This window comes from Gigantopelta aegis, chromosome 7, assembly GCF_016097555.1.
Source record: "Gigantopelta aegis isolate Gae_Host chromosome 7, Gae_host_genome, whole genome shotgun sequence".
Taxonomy (NCBI): domain Eukaryota; kingdom Metazoa; phylum Mollusca; class Gastropoda; order Neomphalida; family Peltospiridae; genus Gigantopelta; species Gigantopelta aegis.
The window spans coordinates 7,862,161-7,882,187 of record NC_054705.1 but is presented as its reverse complement, the minus strand read 5'-3'; the positions used below and the strand labels follow the sequence as shown (position 1 = coordinate 7,882,187).

The 20,027-nt window shown below is 37.6% G+C and overlaps 1 protein-coding gene across 3 annotated transcripts; it reads left to right on the top strand.

Moving 5' to 3' along the window:
* The first annotated feature begins 7,402 nt into the window (after positions 1-7,402).
* On the top strand, positions 7,403-19,407 carry LOC121377257 (BTB/POZ domain-containing protein 3-like). Of its 3 annotated transcripts, none has more exons than XM_041505177.1 (3): positions 7,403-7,506; positions 12,666-12,992; positions 18,543-19,407. In XM_041505177.1, exons 2-3 carry the CDS (start codon positions 12,694-12,696, stop codon positions 19,225-19,227), a joined length of 984 nt encoding a protein of 327 aa, XP_041361111.1. In that variant the 5' UTR covers positions 7,403-7,506; positions 12,666-12,693; the 3' UTR covers positions 19,228-19,407. The 3 variants fall into 3 exon arrangements, with proteins under 3 accessions (XP_041361111.1, XP_041361112.1, XP_041361113.1); XM_041505178.1 differs by having other exon boundaries at positions 7,422-7,473; XM_041505179.1 differs by having other exon boundaries at positions 7,426-7,506; positions 12,620-12,992.
* The last annotated feature ends 620 nt before the right edge of the window (positions 19,408-20,027 follow it).

The following is a 20,027-nucleotide window of genomic DNA, read 5'->3' as shown; positions in this document are numbered from 1 at the left end:
CATGGAGTGGCTGTAGTACTTTTATTAATATTAGTAGGCCCATGGAGTGGCTGTAGTACTTTTATTAATATTAGTAGGCACATGAGTGGCTGTAGTACTTTTATTAATATTAGTAGGCCCATGGAGTGGCTGTAGTACTTTTATTAATATTAGTAGGCCCATGGAGTGGCTGTAGTACTTTTATTAATATTAGTAGGCCCATGGAGTGGCTGTAGTACTTTTATTAATATTAGTAGGCCCATGGAGTGGCTGTAGTACTTTTATTAATATTAGTAGGCCCATGGAGTGGCTGTAGTACTTTTATTAATATTAGTAGGCCCATGGAGTGGCTGTAGTACTTTTATTAATATTAGTAGGCCCATGGAGTGGCTGTAGTACTTTTATGGAATATTAGTAGGCCCATGGAGTGGCTGTAGTACTTTTATTAATATTAGTAGGCCCATGGAGTGGCTGTAGTACTTTTATTAATATTAGTACAGGGCGTAATATTAGGCACATGGAGTGGCTGTAGTACTTTTATTAATATTAGTAGGCACATGGAGTGGCTGTAGTACTTTTATTAATATTAGTAGGCACATGGAGTGGCTGTAGTACTTTTATTAATATTAGTAGGCACATGGAGTGGCTGTAGTACTTTTAATAATATTAGTAGGCACATGGAGTGGCTGTAGTACTTTTATTAATATTAGTAGGCACATGGAGTGGCTGTAGTACTTTTATTAATATTAGTAGGCCTATGGAGTGGCTGTAGTACTTTTAGTAATATTAGTAGGCCCATGGAGTGGCTGTAGTAGTTTGATATCCAGGTCTTTTTCCCCGCGTACTAAAAATCGATAAAAGTCTACTCTCACAGTAACCAAGTAACAGTACAATGTATCCCATCCCTTGAGGTGTCAGGTCGCTTTTCAGCCTAGCCTAGATTTTTCGTATCTTGCGTAAAATTTAAAGTTTGTTTTGTTTAACGTCTGAAGAGTTCAGTGATTTTTTTAATCATCGGCAATATTTGGTATTTTAGGGGAAGCCCGCTACATTATTCCTTTTCCATTAGCAGCAAGGGATCTTTTATATATACTTTGTCCCTGGCATGATATCGTTTGATACACCACAGCCTTTCATATACCAGTCGTGAGCCATTGATTGGGACGGAAAAATCAATCGCATACTGGGTCCACTGTGGTGATTCGATCCTACGAGGCAAGCAACTCAGGCGAGTGGTCTGCTAACTGAGCTATATCCCGCTCCGTACCTTGCGTAAATTAATAAACAATTGTCAGTAACTTCTTTCTTTTCAAGTACTCTCCAGTGACGTATCCAGAATTCTACATTGGAAATTGCCACCTCTGTAAATCATCTCGGTCTGTCTCTTCATCTCTCTCTCTCTCTCTCTCTCTCTCTCTCTCTCTCTCTCTCTCTCTCTGTATGTATCTCAATCTGTTTGTATCTCTCTCTTTCTCTCTCTCTCTCTCTCTCTCTCTCTCTCTCTCTCTCTCTCTCTCTCTCTCTCTCTCTCTCTCTCTCTCTCTCAGGGCGACCAACCTAATGGAAATATTTTTCCGGAATTTTCTGGTGCAGTCAAACCTGTCTTAAGCGGTCACACAAGGGAGTAGATAAAAGTGGCCGCTTAACACAGGTGACCGCTGAGTACAGGTTGCCACATATATAGTCTTTAAAACAGTTCTTGTTGTTTCTTGTTTTACAGTCTGTACTGCTAATGAACGGACGTGTGCTTCACAGTATAAATCAACTTTTGACATGGTGTCTCCTTCAGAAATAATGCAAATGGAATGCATTAAATTAACCGTTCTCAACAAGTTTTTTTCCATTTAATTATTTAATTCCTATTTCATGTGGTATATTATCATAGTAAGTGGCCGCTTAATACAGGTATTTTGGCGATTTGGGATCCGATTTAGATGGCCGCTGGCCGCGTTAGACAGTTGGCCGCTTATTACCGGTGCATTTACATTATAAATCGTTTGGGAGGAAAAAAGTGGCCGCTTAAGGCCGGTGACCGCTGAATACAGGTGGCCGCTAATACAGGTTTGACTGTATTTTCATTTTTAAGCGCGCGAACGCCCCTTTTAAAATAATAGTTTAAAGTACGCGAAAACGCCATTTTCAAAAATATAAAACATAATTTAGTCAGCGCCATATTTGACATATTTAAAAAATAACAACCAAAGAGATACGTAACAATAATTTGTTTTATTATTATTTATTGGAATGTTATGTATTCAATAATAAAAGTATGAATCAATCCACATAAGTGGCAGAATTGTTTTACTTCCTTTTTAAGCATAGCCCTACTTTATGGCTTGTTTAGTTTACAAAACATGATAAATATATTCATCAGTGTAAATAAAGTTACTATACCTAGTACAACAATTAACAACATTATCACACACACACACACACACAAACACACACAGACACACACAGATCAAACATCGAAAATCATCACCAAAAAAACCCAATGTTATTTTATGTAGGTACATTGCCTCATTTGCACTATTTCATCAGTGGGGTCGAACTAATTTGTGGTTAACTGAATCGGGGACGAAACGTCTGGTACCCACATTAAGACTGGCTATCGTTCTGCATTACGGTTACTTTACTATTAAAGTAGCACTTTTCGCGGCAAAATCTAACAATGGTTTGTAAAAATATACATTTTTTATAGTTTAACTTACTTGAATAAAAACAAGATTGATAGGTATATTAATTTATTAATATTAATGTCATGAATGTGTTACAGATTACTGGTAGCCAAATAGTATTTAGTGAAATGTTGCACGTGAAAGCATACGAAAAGTAGAGAATTGTGGATCCGCTTCTTTTGTTTCCGTACGATCGCAAGTGTTCTATGTTCAGGTTTTTACACACCGTGGCGATTTTACATGTATCTCCATAGAACCGATGTCTGTCCCATAGTAATTACTATATCGTCGGTGGGCGTCTAAAAGGTCGTATGTCATGTTTTTCAGATTTTACAGGAGACACTTAAAACTGATTATATGTTCATGACATAAACATTGGTATAACTCTATCATTTCTTATGCTTTATATGCAAAAGTGTTAACTTTCTAAATTAATGATGCATGATGGGTAATATTAGACATACGACTATTTGGAATAAAAAAATATTATATTATTTATGAGTTACGACTTTTTATTGCTAATGGTATCTTGCCATATTCGGTATAATATTTGAAATATCTTTAAAATGAATACATAAACTACATAACAAGTAAGACAAATTTCATACATGGCTTCAGTTTACTCGATTGTCAAAAAGAGTTTCATTGGTCGGCTGTTAACAAATAGAGCCAATAAACAAACGTCTTAGCAATAGCACGAAACAGTCGATAATACCAAGTTCAGGTAACAATGGAAAATGCAGAATGATAAACTTTGTTTAATAAACTCGGGATTTAAAAATATAGAAAATTTAAAATATATTCAGAAATGGTTGCTTCCACAAAACAAAATAATGATAGCGAATTTGGAAAACATTCCGGATATTTGCCATTAATTCCGAAATTCAGGATATGGGTTAAACATTCCGGATTTTTCGGAAGAGTGCGTTTATGAAGATGATAGTATGGAAACTTATTTGTAGCGATTTGTCAGGTTCTGATGAGAGTGGGAATACGCCTGTTAAAACAAATGAAACACTGTACAAATTAAACCCTGAGATATGTACATGAAAGTAAACAATAAAAATTGAGATTCTCAAGGGGGAACTGCCCCTCCTGACCCCTCCCCCCGGAGGTTACGGCCCTGGAATGAGTAAGTGTTTAACGACATCACAGCACGACAAAGGCCTCGGCTATTGAGTGCCAAACGGACTGCAGAACTGCGCTGGTATACTCAATTTTCAGGATTACACAGAAATCACCCAAACTACGGTTATTGAAAGTTGAAAATGAAATGAAATAGGAAAAAAAAGGCCGAGTCATATCGAAGGTATGCCCTCCACCACCCCCCACCTCCCACCCCCTACACACACACCACATGTTGTCACCCTAGTTCCTCCCTTGTTAAGCTCGAGACCACGGTCTGCTATCACACCACCAGGACTGCATTCAATGTGTTTCTTGAGTAAACGTTCCCAGTAACACTGATCAATGTCTGTTAACAAAAGAAGGTCACTACAATCTGACATACGAGTATTTCCAAGAAACAAACCAATACTAGAACTCGAGACTGGTTAAACGAAATTCTTAGAAAACCATTATAAGTAATATTTTAATCATATGTAATCCTGAGCAGATAGAATTGAAGTGAGATTTCTTTGAGTCTTCATCTCGTAAAAAGAGCTACAAGTTGTACAGGAGAATTAAAAGTAAGTTTAATTTTACTTCCTGGTTGTAGCTAGTATTGAACAGGACGAGTAGTGGGTTATAATGATAACGATTGTGATTGAAAGAAGGAAGTATTTTATTTAACGACGCACTCAACACATTTTATTTACGGTTATATGGCGTCGGACATATTATGGTTGAGGACTACACAGATATATACAGAGAGGAAACCCGCTGTCGCCACTTCATGGGCTACTCTTTTCGATTAGCAGGAAGGGATCTTTTATATGCACCATCCATAGACAGGATAGCACATACCACGGCCTTTGATGTACCAGTTGTGGTGCACTGCCTGGAGCGAGAAATAGCCCAATGGCCCACTGACAGGGATCGATCCCAAACCGATCGCGCGTCGAGCGAGCGCTTTACCACTGGGCTACGTCTCGCTCAACGATTGTGATTGTGTTCGTATAGATGTAGTAGTGCTGACATAAAGTGTTCCTACTGGCAGTAGCTGGTGTGATTTCCCCACTAGGTCAGTTAGTAGAGTATTGGACTCTGACAGTCTGTGGTATGTGCTAACTCTGAAAGTCTGTGGTTCTAATTCCCGCAATTGAGGTTGATATTTATGTTACAGTTGGAGCCGACGTAGGGTCTGGGTTCTTGACACAAGAGTTCAGTTATATCCCAGTTAGAACCCATAACAGTTCAACTGCCCGTGGCCCACAGCTCCGGGACGTAGCTTCACTTGAGGGATGAAGTATATAGTAGTTTTGGTATAAAGTGCTCCTACTGGCAGTATCTAGTGGAAAGTTCCCTATTAGATCACTCAGCAGAGTGTTGGACTCGTAACATTGTAGTAGTATTGGGAATTTTTGACGTAGGGAACTTCGGTAACATTTGGATCTGACGTAGGGAACTTCAATAACATTTGGATCCGACGTGTGGAACTTCGGTAACATTTGGATCCGACGTAGGGAACTTCGATAACATTTGGATCCGACGTAGGGAACTTCGATAACATTGGATCCACGTAGGGAACTTCGGTAACATTGGATCCGACGTAGGAAACTTCGGTAACATTTGGATCCGACGTAGGGAACTTCGGTAACATTGGATCCGACGTGGAGAACTTCGGTAACATTTGGAGCTGACGTAGAGACTGGGTGTGTTAATTAATACAAGAATACAACATATATAACCCAGTTAGAACCCACAACAGTTCAAATACCCGCGGCCCACAGCTCCGAGACGTAGCTTCACGTGAACGATATCGATCGTGGTTGTGTAGTGCTGGGATAGTAGGTGCGTCATAAAGAGGGTTATTCTGGGGATGGGTGGGGGGTCGGTGTACTTTGTAAACAACGAAGGGGCTCATTTAGGTATGGGTCTGGGTCCCTCTATTTATGGACATGTTATTATTATTTTATATTTTTTTGCAAAATTACACTGGGATGTTATTTTTCAGCTTTTTATCAGATGTTTTAAAATGCTTTTTATGGTGTAAAATAGTTTTCAAATTAAAATTTGTTTTGTTTAACAACACCACTAAAGCTCATTGATTTATTAATCATCGGCTACTGGGTATCAAACATTTGGTAATTTTGACATATAGTCTTAGAGAGGAAACTCGATTAGTGTGGGAATACGTGTGTCAAAACATTACCCAAATGTCTTACTATTTTACTGTCGGTTTTCTTTGAGTTGATTGCAAATTGATCGTTGGTAGCTGTAAAACGTCTCATTCTTTCCACGGTATCAGCGGATATAGAGATATATTTTGGAAATTTAAAATTTATTTATACATTTTAAGAGTATAAATAGAAATTTAACATTGGACATTGAAAAGTTTATCTTCTAGAGTTTTGATTGGATAATTCTGGAACTTAGTATAAATATTCTCAGGGGTAGTCGTCACAAACTAATAGAGTGATATTTTTAAAAATATTTAGAATCTTTGAATTGTTATTAAATATTTTGGCACTCCTCGGACAACATTATATGTAGTAGAGCAAGCACTCCCCAGTGCATATTATACATGTAATATACACTTCCCAAGTCGATTTTATATGTATAATATGCACACCCTCTGACAAATATTTGGTGAATCTAGACGAGGGTGTTTAGTATATCAGTCAGGGACGGACTCACGTGGGTGGCAAAACGTTCCTGAATCGGCCCTTGCACATTTGCAGAAAACAAGTAATAACTCATCATATGTAGTGATCGGATGGATCCCCAAGAATCTCTCCACCCACCCCTTTCTTCCATTACCTCCGATTAATATGAAATATTAATGTTAATATCAACTATATAACGGAACATACGTTTTGACCACAGATATCCTAGTAAAGAACGTTCAGGTCTGTTTATCAACACACCGAAACACATTCCATAGTTTGCACGTGCATCACGCAGTTGCCCCGTACACGTGCGTGGGGTGTGATTCTCGATTTTGACAATTTCCAGGAAGGTCTGTCAATCGTTTTCCCTCTATTGATCATACAGTTGTTATTGTTTTGGTTTTAGTCGTTTTTATTGTTTTAATTTACGATTTACTGATTTAAAACGTCAACTTTCAAATTTCACTTCTGACCCCAATCGTCCTTCAAACTCTTTGGTGGTCATAAAACATATTGTAATACTGAACTGGCGGTTGTAATGTTTGCCTAATTAATTTTCTATTACCATATAACCATTCCCACAGATATATATATATATATATATAGATAGATAGATAGATAGATAGATAGATAGATAGATAGATATATATAGATATAGATATAGATATAGATATAGATATATATATATATATTCTCGCAGGCACATGTACATAAGATGAGACGTTAATAAATTGTCTTTCTGTCTGACTGAATGTTATAAGTTATCTATATATTCCTCTCTGCCGCTGTGCAACGGTCCGAGATTAATAAAGTATTTTCTTCTTTTCTTGACACTAATTAGGTTAAAAAAAAAATGGTATGACATAAGCGCTAGGTTGAGACCGATCATGGTCATTTGATTTGTTATAGCGCAAACCTCGATTACGGTTGGTCTTTTCACGGGTAAACATTTCTATTAACATCGGTATATAAACAGAAACAAATCAATACGATCTAACGACAGGCATTTCCAAGAAACGAAACCGATACTAGGGAGTTCGTGACAGGTGAAACGAAATTGTTAAAACTATATTATAAATGTACGTAATATTTTAATTGTCTTTAGGAACTTAGGTAATTATATTAGAGTTTTATTTACTTCAACTCGTTGGAAAATGTTTGACGTGTTTCAACTGAATTGAAAGTTCAATATTAATTTACTTCCTGGTTGTGGCTTGTACTGTGGCTTATATTAGAACGATATCGATCGTTATTTTCTTGTGGAGGGATGACTGGTGCGTAACAGAAATCGGTGTTAGGGACACTGCCGTAGCCAGGATTATATATTGGAGGTATGTGTGTTGGGGGGGGGGGGGGGGGGGGAGAGCAGCCCACATGTGTGTGTGTGTGCGTGTGTGTATCTTTTTATAAAATGTAATACAGTAAAAAAAAAAAAAAAAAAAAAAAACAGGTTTTATTGTGAGAGCATTGCCACAGTGCCCCCACCCCCCACCCCAACCACCCTGCTACGCCACTGGTTCGGGGAAGGGGGAGGGGTCGGACTTCGGTAACCACTAACTACTAACCCCACTGTTCTGAACAGATAGCTGAAGTGTAAATAAACGAAAGAATATTATATTGTCTGCTAGAACTGCTTTCTTTGCCGTTAATGACAAACTAATTTTTACAACGCGCGGAACACAAGATTAGTCAATCAGAATGGTTGCTTGAATGTTGTTGATTAGAAGGTTGATTGAAACGCGGTATCATAGATAGCTGACTTGTGTGCTCAGGGCAGCGTTCTTGAACCTGAATTGGATATAAGCACAAAAATAAAGTTGAAATGAAAATAATGTGATAATCAAACCATAATGACGTTTCGTTTTTATATAGTTGACGATATTGCGATTCAAAAAATAAATAAAGGAAAGTAGTCCTTTAATAGACAGTTATTAAGACAAGTAAGGTATGTTTCTTGTGGGGGGGGGGGGGGGGGGGGGGGGGGATGCTTGTAAAGGAGAAGAAAGGAATGTTTGTGATACCCCAGCCCATTACTTTTACAAGCAGAAATAATTAGGTATTAAAATAAAAGAAAGGAATGTGCAGACACACTTGATCAGTGGTCGGTAGGGGAAGAAAAGAATGCGTGTGACACCCAAGCCCATTGTTTATCTGTATCTATAGAAGAAAGGAATATTTTATATGTGACCATAACTGGCCTATGCTAGGAAAAAATTAATGCATTTTTAAACAAAATATCGTTCACAATCTGGTTCCAAGAGCAATAGCCCTTACACGGCCGTTTAATATAAATGTGTTTAAGGGTGAACAGGGTGTAGGGCAGTGGTAAAGCGTTTAATATAAATGTGTTTAAGGGTGAACAGGGTGTAGGCCAGTGGTAAAGCGTTTAATATAAATGTGTTTAAGGGTGAACAGGGTGTAGGCCAGTGGTGAAGCGTTTAATATAAATGTGTTTAAGGGTGAACAGGGTGTAGGGCAGTGGTGAAGCGTTTAATATAAATGTGTTTAAGGGTGAACAGGGTGTAGGGCAGTGGTAAAGCGTTTAATATAAATGTGTTTAAGGGTGAACAGGGTGTAGGGCAGTGGTAAAGCGTTTAATATAAATGTGTTTAAGGGTGAACAGGGTGTAGGGCAGTGGTAAAGCGTAATAAAATGTGTTTAAGGGTGAACAGGGTGTAGGGCAGTGGTAAAATATAAATGTGTTTAGGGTGAACAGGGTGTAGGGTGGTAAAGCAGTGGTGAAAGCGTTTAATATAAATGTGTTTAAGGGTGAACAGGGTGTAGGGCAGTGGTAAAGCGTTTAATATAAATGTGTTTAAGGGTGAACAGGGTGTAGGGCAGTGGTAAAGCGTTTAATATAAATGTGTTTAAGGGTGAACAGGGTGTAGGGCAGTGGTAAGCGTTTAATATAAATGTGTTTAAGGGTGAACAGGGTGTAGGGCAGTGGTAAAGCGTTTATAAATGTAAGGGTGAACAGGGTGTGTGGTTTTAATATAAATGTGTTTAAGGGTGAACAGGGTGTAGGGTGGTAAAGCGTTTAGTGGTGAACAGCGTTTTTAATATAAATGTGTTTAAGGGTGAACAGGGTGGGCAGTGGTAAAGCGTTTAATATAAATTGTTTAAGGGTGAACAGGGTGTAGGGCAGTGGTAAAGCGTTTAATATAAATGTGTTTAAGGGTGAACAGGGTGTAGGGCAGTGGTAAAGCGTTTAATATAAATGTGTTTAAGGGTGAACAGGGTGTAGGCCAGTGGTAAAGCGTTTAATATAAATGTGTTTAAGGGTGAACAGGGTGTAGGGCAGTGGTAAAGCGTTTAATATAAATGTGTTTAAGGGTGAACAGGGTGTAGGCCAGTGGTAAAGCGTTTAATATAAATGTGTTTAAGGGTGAACAGGGTGTAGGCCAGTGGTAAAGCGTTTAATATAAATGTGTTTAAGGGTGAACAGGGTGTAGGGCAGTGGTAAAGCGTTTAATATAAATGTGTTTAAGGGTGAACAGGGTGTAGGGTGAACAGTGGTAGGGCAGTGGTAAAGCGTTTAATATAAATGTGTTTAAGGGTGAACAGGGTGTAGGGCAGTGGTAAAGCGTTTAATATAAATGTGTTTAAGGGTGAACAGGGTGTAGGGCAGTGGTAAAGCGTTTAATATAAATGTGTTTAAGGGTGAACAGGGTGTAGGGCAGTGGTAAAGCGTTTAATATAAATGTGTTTAAGGGTGAACAGGGTGTAGGGCAGTGGTAAAGCGTTTAATATAAATGTGTTTAAGGGTGAACAGGGTGTAGGCCAGTGGTAAAGCGTTTAATATAAATGTGTTTAAGGGTGAACAGGGTGTAGGGCAGTGGTAAAGCGTTTAATATAAATGTGTTTAAGGGTGAACAGGGTGTAGGCAGTGTGGTTTAATAAAATGTGTTTAACAGGGTGTAGGCCAGTGGTAAAGCGTTTATTTAATATAAATGTGTTTAAGGGTGAACAGGGTGTAGGCCAGTGTGGTTTAATATAAATGTGTTTAAGGGTGAACAGGGTGTAGGCCAGTGGTAAAGCGTTTAATATAAATGTGTTTAAGGGTGAACAGGGTGTAGGCCAGTGGTAAAGCGTTTAATATAAATGTGTTTAAGGGTGAACAGGGTGTAGGCCAGTGGTAAAGCGTTTAATATAAATGTGTTTAAGGGTGAACAGGGTGTAGGGCAGTGGTAAAGCGTTTAATATAAATGTGTTTAAGGGTGAACAGGGTGTAGGGCAGTGGTAAAGCGTTTAATATAAATGTGTTTAAGGGTGAACAGGGTGTAGGCCAGTGGTAAAGCGTTTAATATAAATGTGTTAAGGGTGAAGGGTGAACAGGGTGTAGGCCAAGGGTGAACAGGGTGTAGGGCAGTGGTAAAGCGTTTAATATAAATGTGTTTAAGGGTGAACAGGGTGTAGGCCAGTGGTAAAGCGTTTAATATAAATGTGTTTAAGGGTGAACAGGGTGTAGGCCAGTGGTAAAGCGTTTAATATAAATGTGTAGGCCAGGGTGAACAGGGTGTAGGCCAGTGGTAAAGCGTTTAATATAAATGTGTTTAAGGGTGAACAGGGTGTAGGGCAGTGGTAAAGCGTTTAATATAAATGTGTTTAAGGGTGAACAGGGTGTAGGGCAGTGGTAAAGCGTTTAATATAAATGTGTTTAAGGGTGAACAGGGTGTAGGCCAGTGGTAAAGCGTTTAATATAAATGTGTTTAAGGGTGAACAGGGTGTAGGCCAGTGGTAAAGCGTTTAATATAAATGTGTTTAAGGGTGAACAGGGTGTAGGGCAGTGGTAAAGCGTTTAATATAAATGCGTTTAATATAAATGTGTTTAAGGGTGAACAGGGTGTAGGCCAGTGGTGAAGCGTTTAATATAAATGTGTTTAAGGGTGAACAGGGTGTAGGCCAGTGGTAAAGCAGGGTGTAGGCCAGTGGTAAAGCGTTTAATATAAATGTGTTTAAGGGTGAACAGGGTGTAGGCCAGTGGTAAAGCGTTTAATATAAATGTGTTTAAGGGTGTGAACAGGGTGTAGGCCAGTGGTAAAGCGTTTAAATAAATGCGTTTAATATAAATGTGTTTAAGGGTGTGAACAGGGTGTAGGGCAGTGGTGTAAGCGTTTAATATAAATGTGTTTAAGGGTGAACAGGGTGTAGGCCAGTGGTAAAGCGTTTAATATAAATGTGTTTAAGGGTGAACAGGGTGTAGGCGTGGTAAAGCGTTTAATATAAATGTGTTTAAGGGTGAACAGGGTGTAGGCCAGTGGTAAAGCGTTTAATATAAATGTGTTTAAGGGTGAACAGGGTGTAGGCCAGTGGTAAAGCGTTTAATATAAATGTGTTTAAGGGTGAACAGGGTGTAGGCCAGTGGTAAAGCGTTTAATATAAATGTTTAAGTTTAAGGGTGAACAGGGTGTAGGCCAGTGGTAAAGCGTTTAATATAAATGTGTTTAAGGGTGAACAGGGTGTAGGCCAGTGGTAAAGCGTTTAATATAAATGTGTTTAAGGGTGAACAGGGTGTAGGCCAGTGGTAAAGCGTTTAATATAAATGTGTTTAAGGGTGAACAGGGTGTAGGCCAGTGGTAAAGCGTTTAATATAAATGTGTTTAAGGGTGAACAGGGTGTAGGCAGTGGTAAAGCGTTTAATATAAATGTGTTTAAGGGTGAACAGGGTGTAGGCGTGGTAAAGCGTAGGGTCGATCCAAGTGGTAAAGCCGGTAGTCCGTTAGGCTATTTCTCATTCCAGACAGAGTATCATGACTGGTATATCAAAAACCGTGGTATGTGATATCTTGTCTGTGAGATGGCGTGCGTGAGAGAGAGAGAGAGAGAGAGAGAGAGAGAGAGAGAGAGAGAGAGAGAGAGAGAGAGACCGGACGTAGCTGTCGTAAAACATTCACTTGATGCGCGGTCGGTTTGGGTTCGATCCCCGTCGGTGGGCCCATTGGGTTATATCTCGTTTCAGCCAGTGCACCACTACTGGTATATCAAAAGTCTTGGTATGTGTTATCCTGCCTGTGGGATGGTGCATATAACAAATCCCTTGCTACTAACAGAATAATGTAGCGGGTTTCTTCTCTATCGAATGTACGTCAATATTACCAAATGTTTAACATCCAATATCCGATGATTAATAAATCAGTGTGCTCTGGTGGTGTCGTTAAACAAAATACATTTTCAACTTTGTATTTGTTTCAGTGTGTATTTGCACGCATATACATAACCAGTCTCACACTCATTTCAGTCAACAGTGTCAAACCAGAAATCTTAAAATGGAGTCACTACAGAGGATAAATAAGACCCCAAGGAAGGCAACACGAGCTTTAGGACTGAACGATGACTGGCAGACTGGAAGATCTCTGGCAGAAACCAACCTTTTCATGCTAGAAAATAAGATTGCCTGCGACGTCACGTTCCGCGTTGGTCCAACAAGGGGCATAATTCAAGCTCACAAGTTCATGCTGATAAGTCGCAGTCACGTGTTTGCAGCCATGTTTGATGGTCCACTGGCTGAAAAGGGTGTGGTGGATATCCCGGATGTTGACGTCACTGTCTTTAATCTGTTTCTCAGGTAATAAACAAATAAATATATAAATAATTAGAGAAGTTAGAACGCTGGACAACTCAAAGGCTGCACACCGCCGTTGTCTGTTACATGCATTTTGTGTGTAACTTATTTATATCAGAATAGACAAAACTTGCTACAAGTCTGACGAGAAGTGAGGTCAGCATGGCATTGCATGTTCAGTGTATATCAAACCATTGGAGCTTTTCTCTTTATTTATAATATCAACATAATACAATATGCATATAATAAAATAAATACAAAAACAAAACAACCAAAAACAACCACTCTCCGACTTATACCCAACACATTTGCACAATTATTTAAACTTTACTAACACCTTATAGAGTCTGAGGAATATTGCCTGTTAATACTAATTTCCAAGATGTTATTTAATGATTAATGCATCACCGGTCAAGGCAAGAAAGATACTTTCTTTAATATATTTATTAATAAAAACAGAAAGTTCATTTTCAAAATGATACTGGTTCAGAATAATCCAAAGAACTTGCTTAAAAACCCTAACCAGATTTGACCCTCTTGATTCACCTATTAGACGTCTTTTAAAAACTGATATTCTATAAATTAACTATACATTTGTATAATGTTTAAAACATCGCTTGGACAATGTTGTATTCTAACATAACAGCCAAATGAGTTTACTTGTTTAACCTACAATGGTGCTAGTTTAGTTGATTATATGATAGTTTCTTCTTCACTTGTCCCATCCATCTCCGACTTTGATATAGATTCTCATGATTCATCCAACCATTTTTCTTGTTACTGTTCATTTAGAGCGTACTCATATGTTCTTTATAGTTCTGATCAGTTAACGGCTAATCTGAATATAGCAAGTTAGTACAAGGAGAAGGTAATGTTTGGAACAAATATATCTGGAGTGAAGATGCCTTAACTAATACTAAATGTTTGAAAGAGTTTATAAACCTTTTCTCGCAAAACAAAAATAAGCTGCTGCATCTTGCTGGAACAAGAGTAGAGGAAACATTAAGTTCTTTAGTAAGCATCTTTCACAAGGCTGATGTTGGCAATAGGAAAGTATACATAGGGAACTTAAAAAACAAGATTACCAGCCAACCTCCTTGGTGGGATGATGAACTTGAAACACAAAAACATGATAAATATTTAGCTCTTAGGGTACACAGAAACAGGGGATGCAACTTAAATATGTACAGAGAATGTCGTAACCGATTTAAATACATGGTTGTTAAAAAGAAAAATGCTCATTTCAAAAACCAAAATGAAAAACTAATGTCTGCTAGGAATTGTTCCAAAACATTTTGGAAAATGATAAAACAAGACTCAATAAACCAAACTGTACACAATAACATAACTTTCCAGCAATGGGTAGATCACTTTAAATTTCTCTTGTTTTATTCTGAACCTGGTAATAACACTTATTATAAAAAAAAACGGGGGAAAGATTGCATTTTCCAACAAATATTTTAAACAGCCCTATTACGGAAACTGAGATCCAAACCCATATCAGTGGTTTACGTAATAATAAAGCTCCAGGACCAGATGGTATACTGAACGAATTCCTGAAAAATACATATAGAATAATATACGAGTTTTCGCTAGATATCATTTTTACGAAACGAGTGAATTTCCCAAACGTATCTGACCGAACGAAAGTGAGGTCAGATACGTTTGGGAAGTTCAATCGTTTCGTAAAAATTATATCTAGCGAAAACGAGTGTGGTATTTTATTTATTACCCTCCTTTAAATCACACAAATTATGAAAAACAAATAAATCAATCAATCAATTTTGCATTTCAAGACCGGATGTTGAGTTGCATAACTAGCCAGTGCACGACTACGTACCGCCGCATTGAGAAATAGTTCGTTGTACTTCCGCTACTTCTCAGTGACGTTTTCAGGGGAGTGATGTAGACGTACTTCCCCATAAATTTCAATCGGGTTTCTTTTTTCAATTTAAAGAAAGCTGTAAGGTACATGCATAAATATATGTTTATTTTCATATTAGGTGAAAAATGGGTAAAACTAATGCATAATTCCATATTTTAACAAAACGCCCCCAAGAAACAAATGTTCCCGTTACGCCACTGGTTATGCTAATAATGATGAATTCACAAATCACAACTAACAATGACAATTTGTTGACAATTTGTTGACCAAAAATCCAACCAATAAGAGAAAGTCACTTTTCGCGCCCTTGTTTTGGCTTTGTACACAATCAATGTAGCATATCTTACCGTAATTTCACTCGAAATCCATATTTCGTAAAAGGTAAAAAAAATTAATCACATAATTTTCTTCAAACACATTCAGGTGCTTCAGTAATGTTCGAACAAAAATAATTCTGACGTCATTCAAATTCAAAATTAGCTATATTATTACAATGCATCGCCACATTAAAATCAAAACTGGTCTACTAACCTTGACCCCTGTTAAATTTCTACAACAAGCAAACAACGCTGTTTACAGGTCGGTATTATTTACTTTTTCATAATTCTACAAAAAATATTAAGTTTAAGTTTAAAAACAAACCCCACTACCTTTTGTCAAATATATCATGAAAAGATTAACGTTGGATATGTTTCATTTATTGTGTACAAAGCCAAAACAAGGGTCCAAAAAGTGACTGTCGTAGACCTTAATAATGATGAATTCACAAAGCACAACTGACAATAACAATTTTTAGACCAAAAATCCACATAATAAATAAAATAAATATGTTTAATTATTGTTCTGTTCTGTTCCTTATTTTAAAAATATTTCTCGCGCGGTCCAGTTTACATCAACTTTTAATGAATGGCATTGCTGAATCGGTGAATGACATTTGTAGTAAAAGTTGTGGATGTTACTGACATTATGAACGAAAAAAATAGTCCCGTTATGCTAATAAGGTCGCTGTCCAACCAATCGAAATTGACTCTGTTCCCTGTTGACAAATCAAAATACAGTTTGTAATACGCACCTGGTGGTCCGTACGAAATTTGTACGACACCGCTATATCTTCACCAGGAGGGTAATACATAATCATACCTGACACCATTTTTAAAGATTCTATTTAATAAAATATTTGACTGTGGTATATATCCCAATAGCTGGGAGGAAAAGTATTATATGCCCCATTTTTAAATCTGGATCAAGAAATGAGCCAAATAACTATAGAGGGATTTCATTGACCGATTCTTTAAGCGAGATTTTTGCATCAGTTTTAAATGATCGCTTGCAAGGCTGGTGTGATGAAAATTTAATAATTGAAGAAAACCAAGCAGGCTTTTGTGCTACTTACTCAACTATTGACCATATATTTACTCTCCATGCAGCTATTGAGAAGTGTATTTGTAAACGTAACTGAAGATTTTATTGCTTCTTTGTAGATTTTTCAAAAGCATTTGACACAGTGCGGCATGGTGTTTTATTAAATAGTCTAAATGAGGTTGGCATTTCAGAATTTTTCTTTAAACATTGTTGCATCAATGTATAGTAAAGTCAGCGCTTGTGTAAAGACAGTAAATGGGCTCTCTGAATATTTCAAGTGTAATGTCGGTATACGTCAGGGCTGTACTCTTAGCCCTCAATTGTTTATAATTTTTATGAATAAACTAAGTAAATTCTTCAAAAACACTGGTAATCACGGAGTATTCATTTCAGCTAATATGGAGAATATGCATACTTTGATATTTGCAGACGATGTTGCCACACTTGCTGATACATGCTCTCAGTTACAAACCAATATTAAACTTATTGAACAGTTTTGCATAGCTACTGGAATGGAAATTAATCTTGATAAGACTAAAGTTATGGTATTTAAAAATAGTGGTCTCCTTCGATCATATGAAAAGTGGTTTTACGTGGGATCTCAAATTAAAGCAGTTTCGTTTTACAAGTATCTAGGTATTATGTTCACTCCGAAATTATCTTGGAATGAAGCTCAGCTCTGTCTTTCTGCTCAGGCAAACAAATCTTTGTTGACACTTTACCGATACCACAAGACAGCAGGAAATATACCTTTTTCAGATAGCTTTAAATTATTTGATGCCATGATAACTCCAATTTTACGTTATGGATCAGAAATATGCGGTACTATCAGATCCAAATTATTGAAGTTGTGCAAATTCAATTTTGTAAATACCTGCTTAAGGTTGGGAAATCAGCAAACAAAATATATTGTGTTGGGTGAGTGTGGTAGGGTCCATCTTCAACTTATTTATATGACAAGAGTTATCAAATATTGGTGTAAACTTATTCAACTACCTCCTTTCAGACTACCTTGTCAAAGTTATTTGATGTTAAAATCTTTAGATGATGTTGGGTACATTAATTGGGCTATAAAAGTGAAACAAATTTTATTTAATTATGGTTTTGGTTTTGGCTATGTCAGGAAGTATATAATATTGATTCGTTTATCGCATTGTTTAAACAGAGACTTTATGACAATTTACAGCAACAGTCGTTAGTTGATATAAATATATCTGCTTCACGTTATTATTACAAGCAGTATAAATCTCTTTTGAATATCGAACGGTACTTGCAACTTAACATTGTGGTACATGTCAAAAGGGCCCTGTCGAAGTTTAGATGCAATAACTTTGGATTAGCTGTAGACACTGGCAACTTTAACAATATAACCTATGCACAAAGATGGTGCCCTTTTTGTAGGAATAATGACGAGGTTTTTTTTATTGAAGACCAACTACATGTATTACTCGAGTGTAAAAAGTATACGGACTTTAGAAAAACGTTTCTTTTTTATTTTATCAATAAATATTCGCATTTACCACCTTCGATTATTTTTGTGAAACTGATGTCATCTACCTGACCGGCCTCGGTGGCGTCGTGTTTAGGCCATCGGTCTACAGGCTGGTAGGTACTGGGTTCGGATCCCAGATACCGACTCCAACTGAGCGAGTGCTCCACAAGGCTCAGTGGATAGGTGTAAACCACTTGCACCAACTAGTGATCCATAACTGGTTCAACAATGGCCATGGTTTGTGCTATCCTGCCTGTGGGAAGCGCAAATAAAAGATCCCTTGCTGTTTGTCGTAAAAGAGTAGCCTATGTGGCGACAGCGTGTTTCGTCTAAAAAGAACAGTGTCAGAATGACCATATGTTTGACGTCCAATACCTGATGATAAGATACAAAAATCTAGTGGCGTGGTTAAATAAAACACACTTTTTACTGACGTCATCTACAAATGAACAATTGTTGTACAATTTGTCATTGTTTTTATATCAGGTATCTGTAATAAGAAATCAAACCGGTGATGTACTGTAAGTTAACCACATGCATGCGAGAACATATATACGTGTTTGTGTATTTTCGGCCTGTGGCCTTAATATTGAATAAACTTCTTGTTGTTGTTGGAAAAGCCAAATAGAAATACTATGTTTAACTGCTTTAAAGAAAAATCCCTTTTCGTAAATAGTACAATTTCATGAAACATTGATATTGAATCATACAATCCATCACAATATAAACACAAATGGCAAATCTTCATCATCTTTCATTAGCGCTTGAGTTGCACATTTTACACTTAATATAATTATTGGTTTATTTTTGTCAGATTCGTGTACGCTGATGACGTCAAAGTGAAATCTGATAACGTAATGCATCTACTGTACCTAGCAAAAAAGTACAGCACTGGAAAGCTGGAAGATATTTGTCTGAAATTCCTTAACACATCCTTAAACGCCAAGAACGTCTGCACTATCCTGGAACAAGCCAAGTTCTTTAATGTAGATGAACTATGTAACACGGCCATTAAATACATCTTGGAAAACGGAAATTCGGCTTTGAAGTCACCTGATTTTCTGACCTTATCACAGGAGTCCGTACTGGATGTCGTGAAGTCTGATGACCTCCAAGCAGACGAAAAAGAAGTATTACAGGCTGCCTTTGAGTGGGCCAAGCACCAGTGTGAGCAGAAACACGTGGCCATCAATACCGAGACTTTACGAACACAACTTGGAGACATCGTCCAGCAGATCCGCTTCCCTCTTCTGGACAGAGAGTTCTTTGTCCGGACAGTGGTTCCTAGCGGCGTGCTGACAGACAAGGAGCAGTTGCTGATTCACAACCATGCTGTCTGCAAAGATGTATCCGTGGCGCCATTCTCTGAGAAACTGAGAAACTTTAGAAGCAAGCACAGCGGTGGCATTCGATGTAACTTGTGTGGATGCATGTTGAACAATATTGCAAATAACTCTTTCTGGTATAGGTTTTGCCAGCAATGTGGACAGCAATACTAAGTGTTGTCTGTCTAATACGGTAAGTCGCAACGCGACCTGAGATGGCATTTGTTTCATAATGGCTGACGAATAATAATGGCTGACGAATAATATTCTAGAAACTAGCGTCACTCCCGTGAATCTGTTGTAACTACACATTATTGATTATTACGAATGTATACAATACATATTTGAAAATTACTTTGCTTATTATTTGTCCCAATCATTGTTACAATTCACACAGATACAGGACCACTCATAAGAAAACCGCGTTAATGCGATGCGTTTTTAATCTCGTATCCTTGTAATTAAATACACAATCCGCTCGTGTTTCGTTCGACATACTTAATGTAGATAATGCGCCAGTTCCAGATCACTGTTTTAAAAAACTGTGAATTTTTTCAACAAGTGCGCGTATGACTTTTTGAAAATGCTTCGTGATAAAGATAACCAACTTTATAAAGGAACAGTGATATAGAATGTAAATTTAGGTAAACTGATGCCAAGAATAGTGTTATGCCAGCTGGCAAACTTACGCCAGTTACGGATCACTTTGTCCAGTTCCGGATAATATAGTGGGTTACCCAAGCAAAACCACAATTTCCAACATTAGCATTTCGTTGCGTGGATAGTTCATACCTAACATACTATATGGTCATTTGAATATTTATGAGATCCCAACACCCGATGACGGCCCTGCAGTGACACTTTCTGAAATCGATGGAAAACCAACAATGGCTTCCCATGATGTCAAGTTGTCTGTGTTAAATAGAGAATAATACATGAATGGCCGTTAGATACCATTTATCTTACAACGAGTT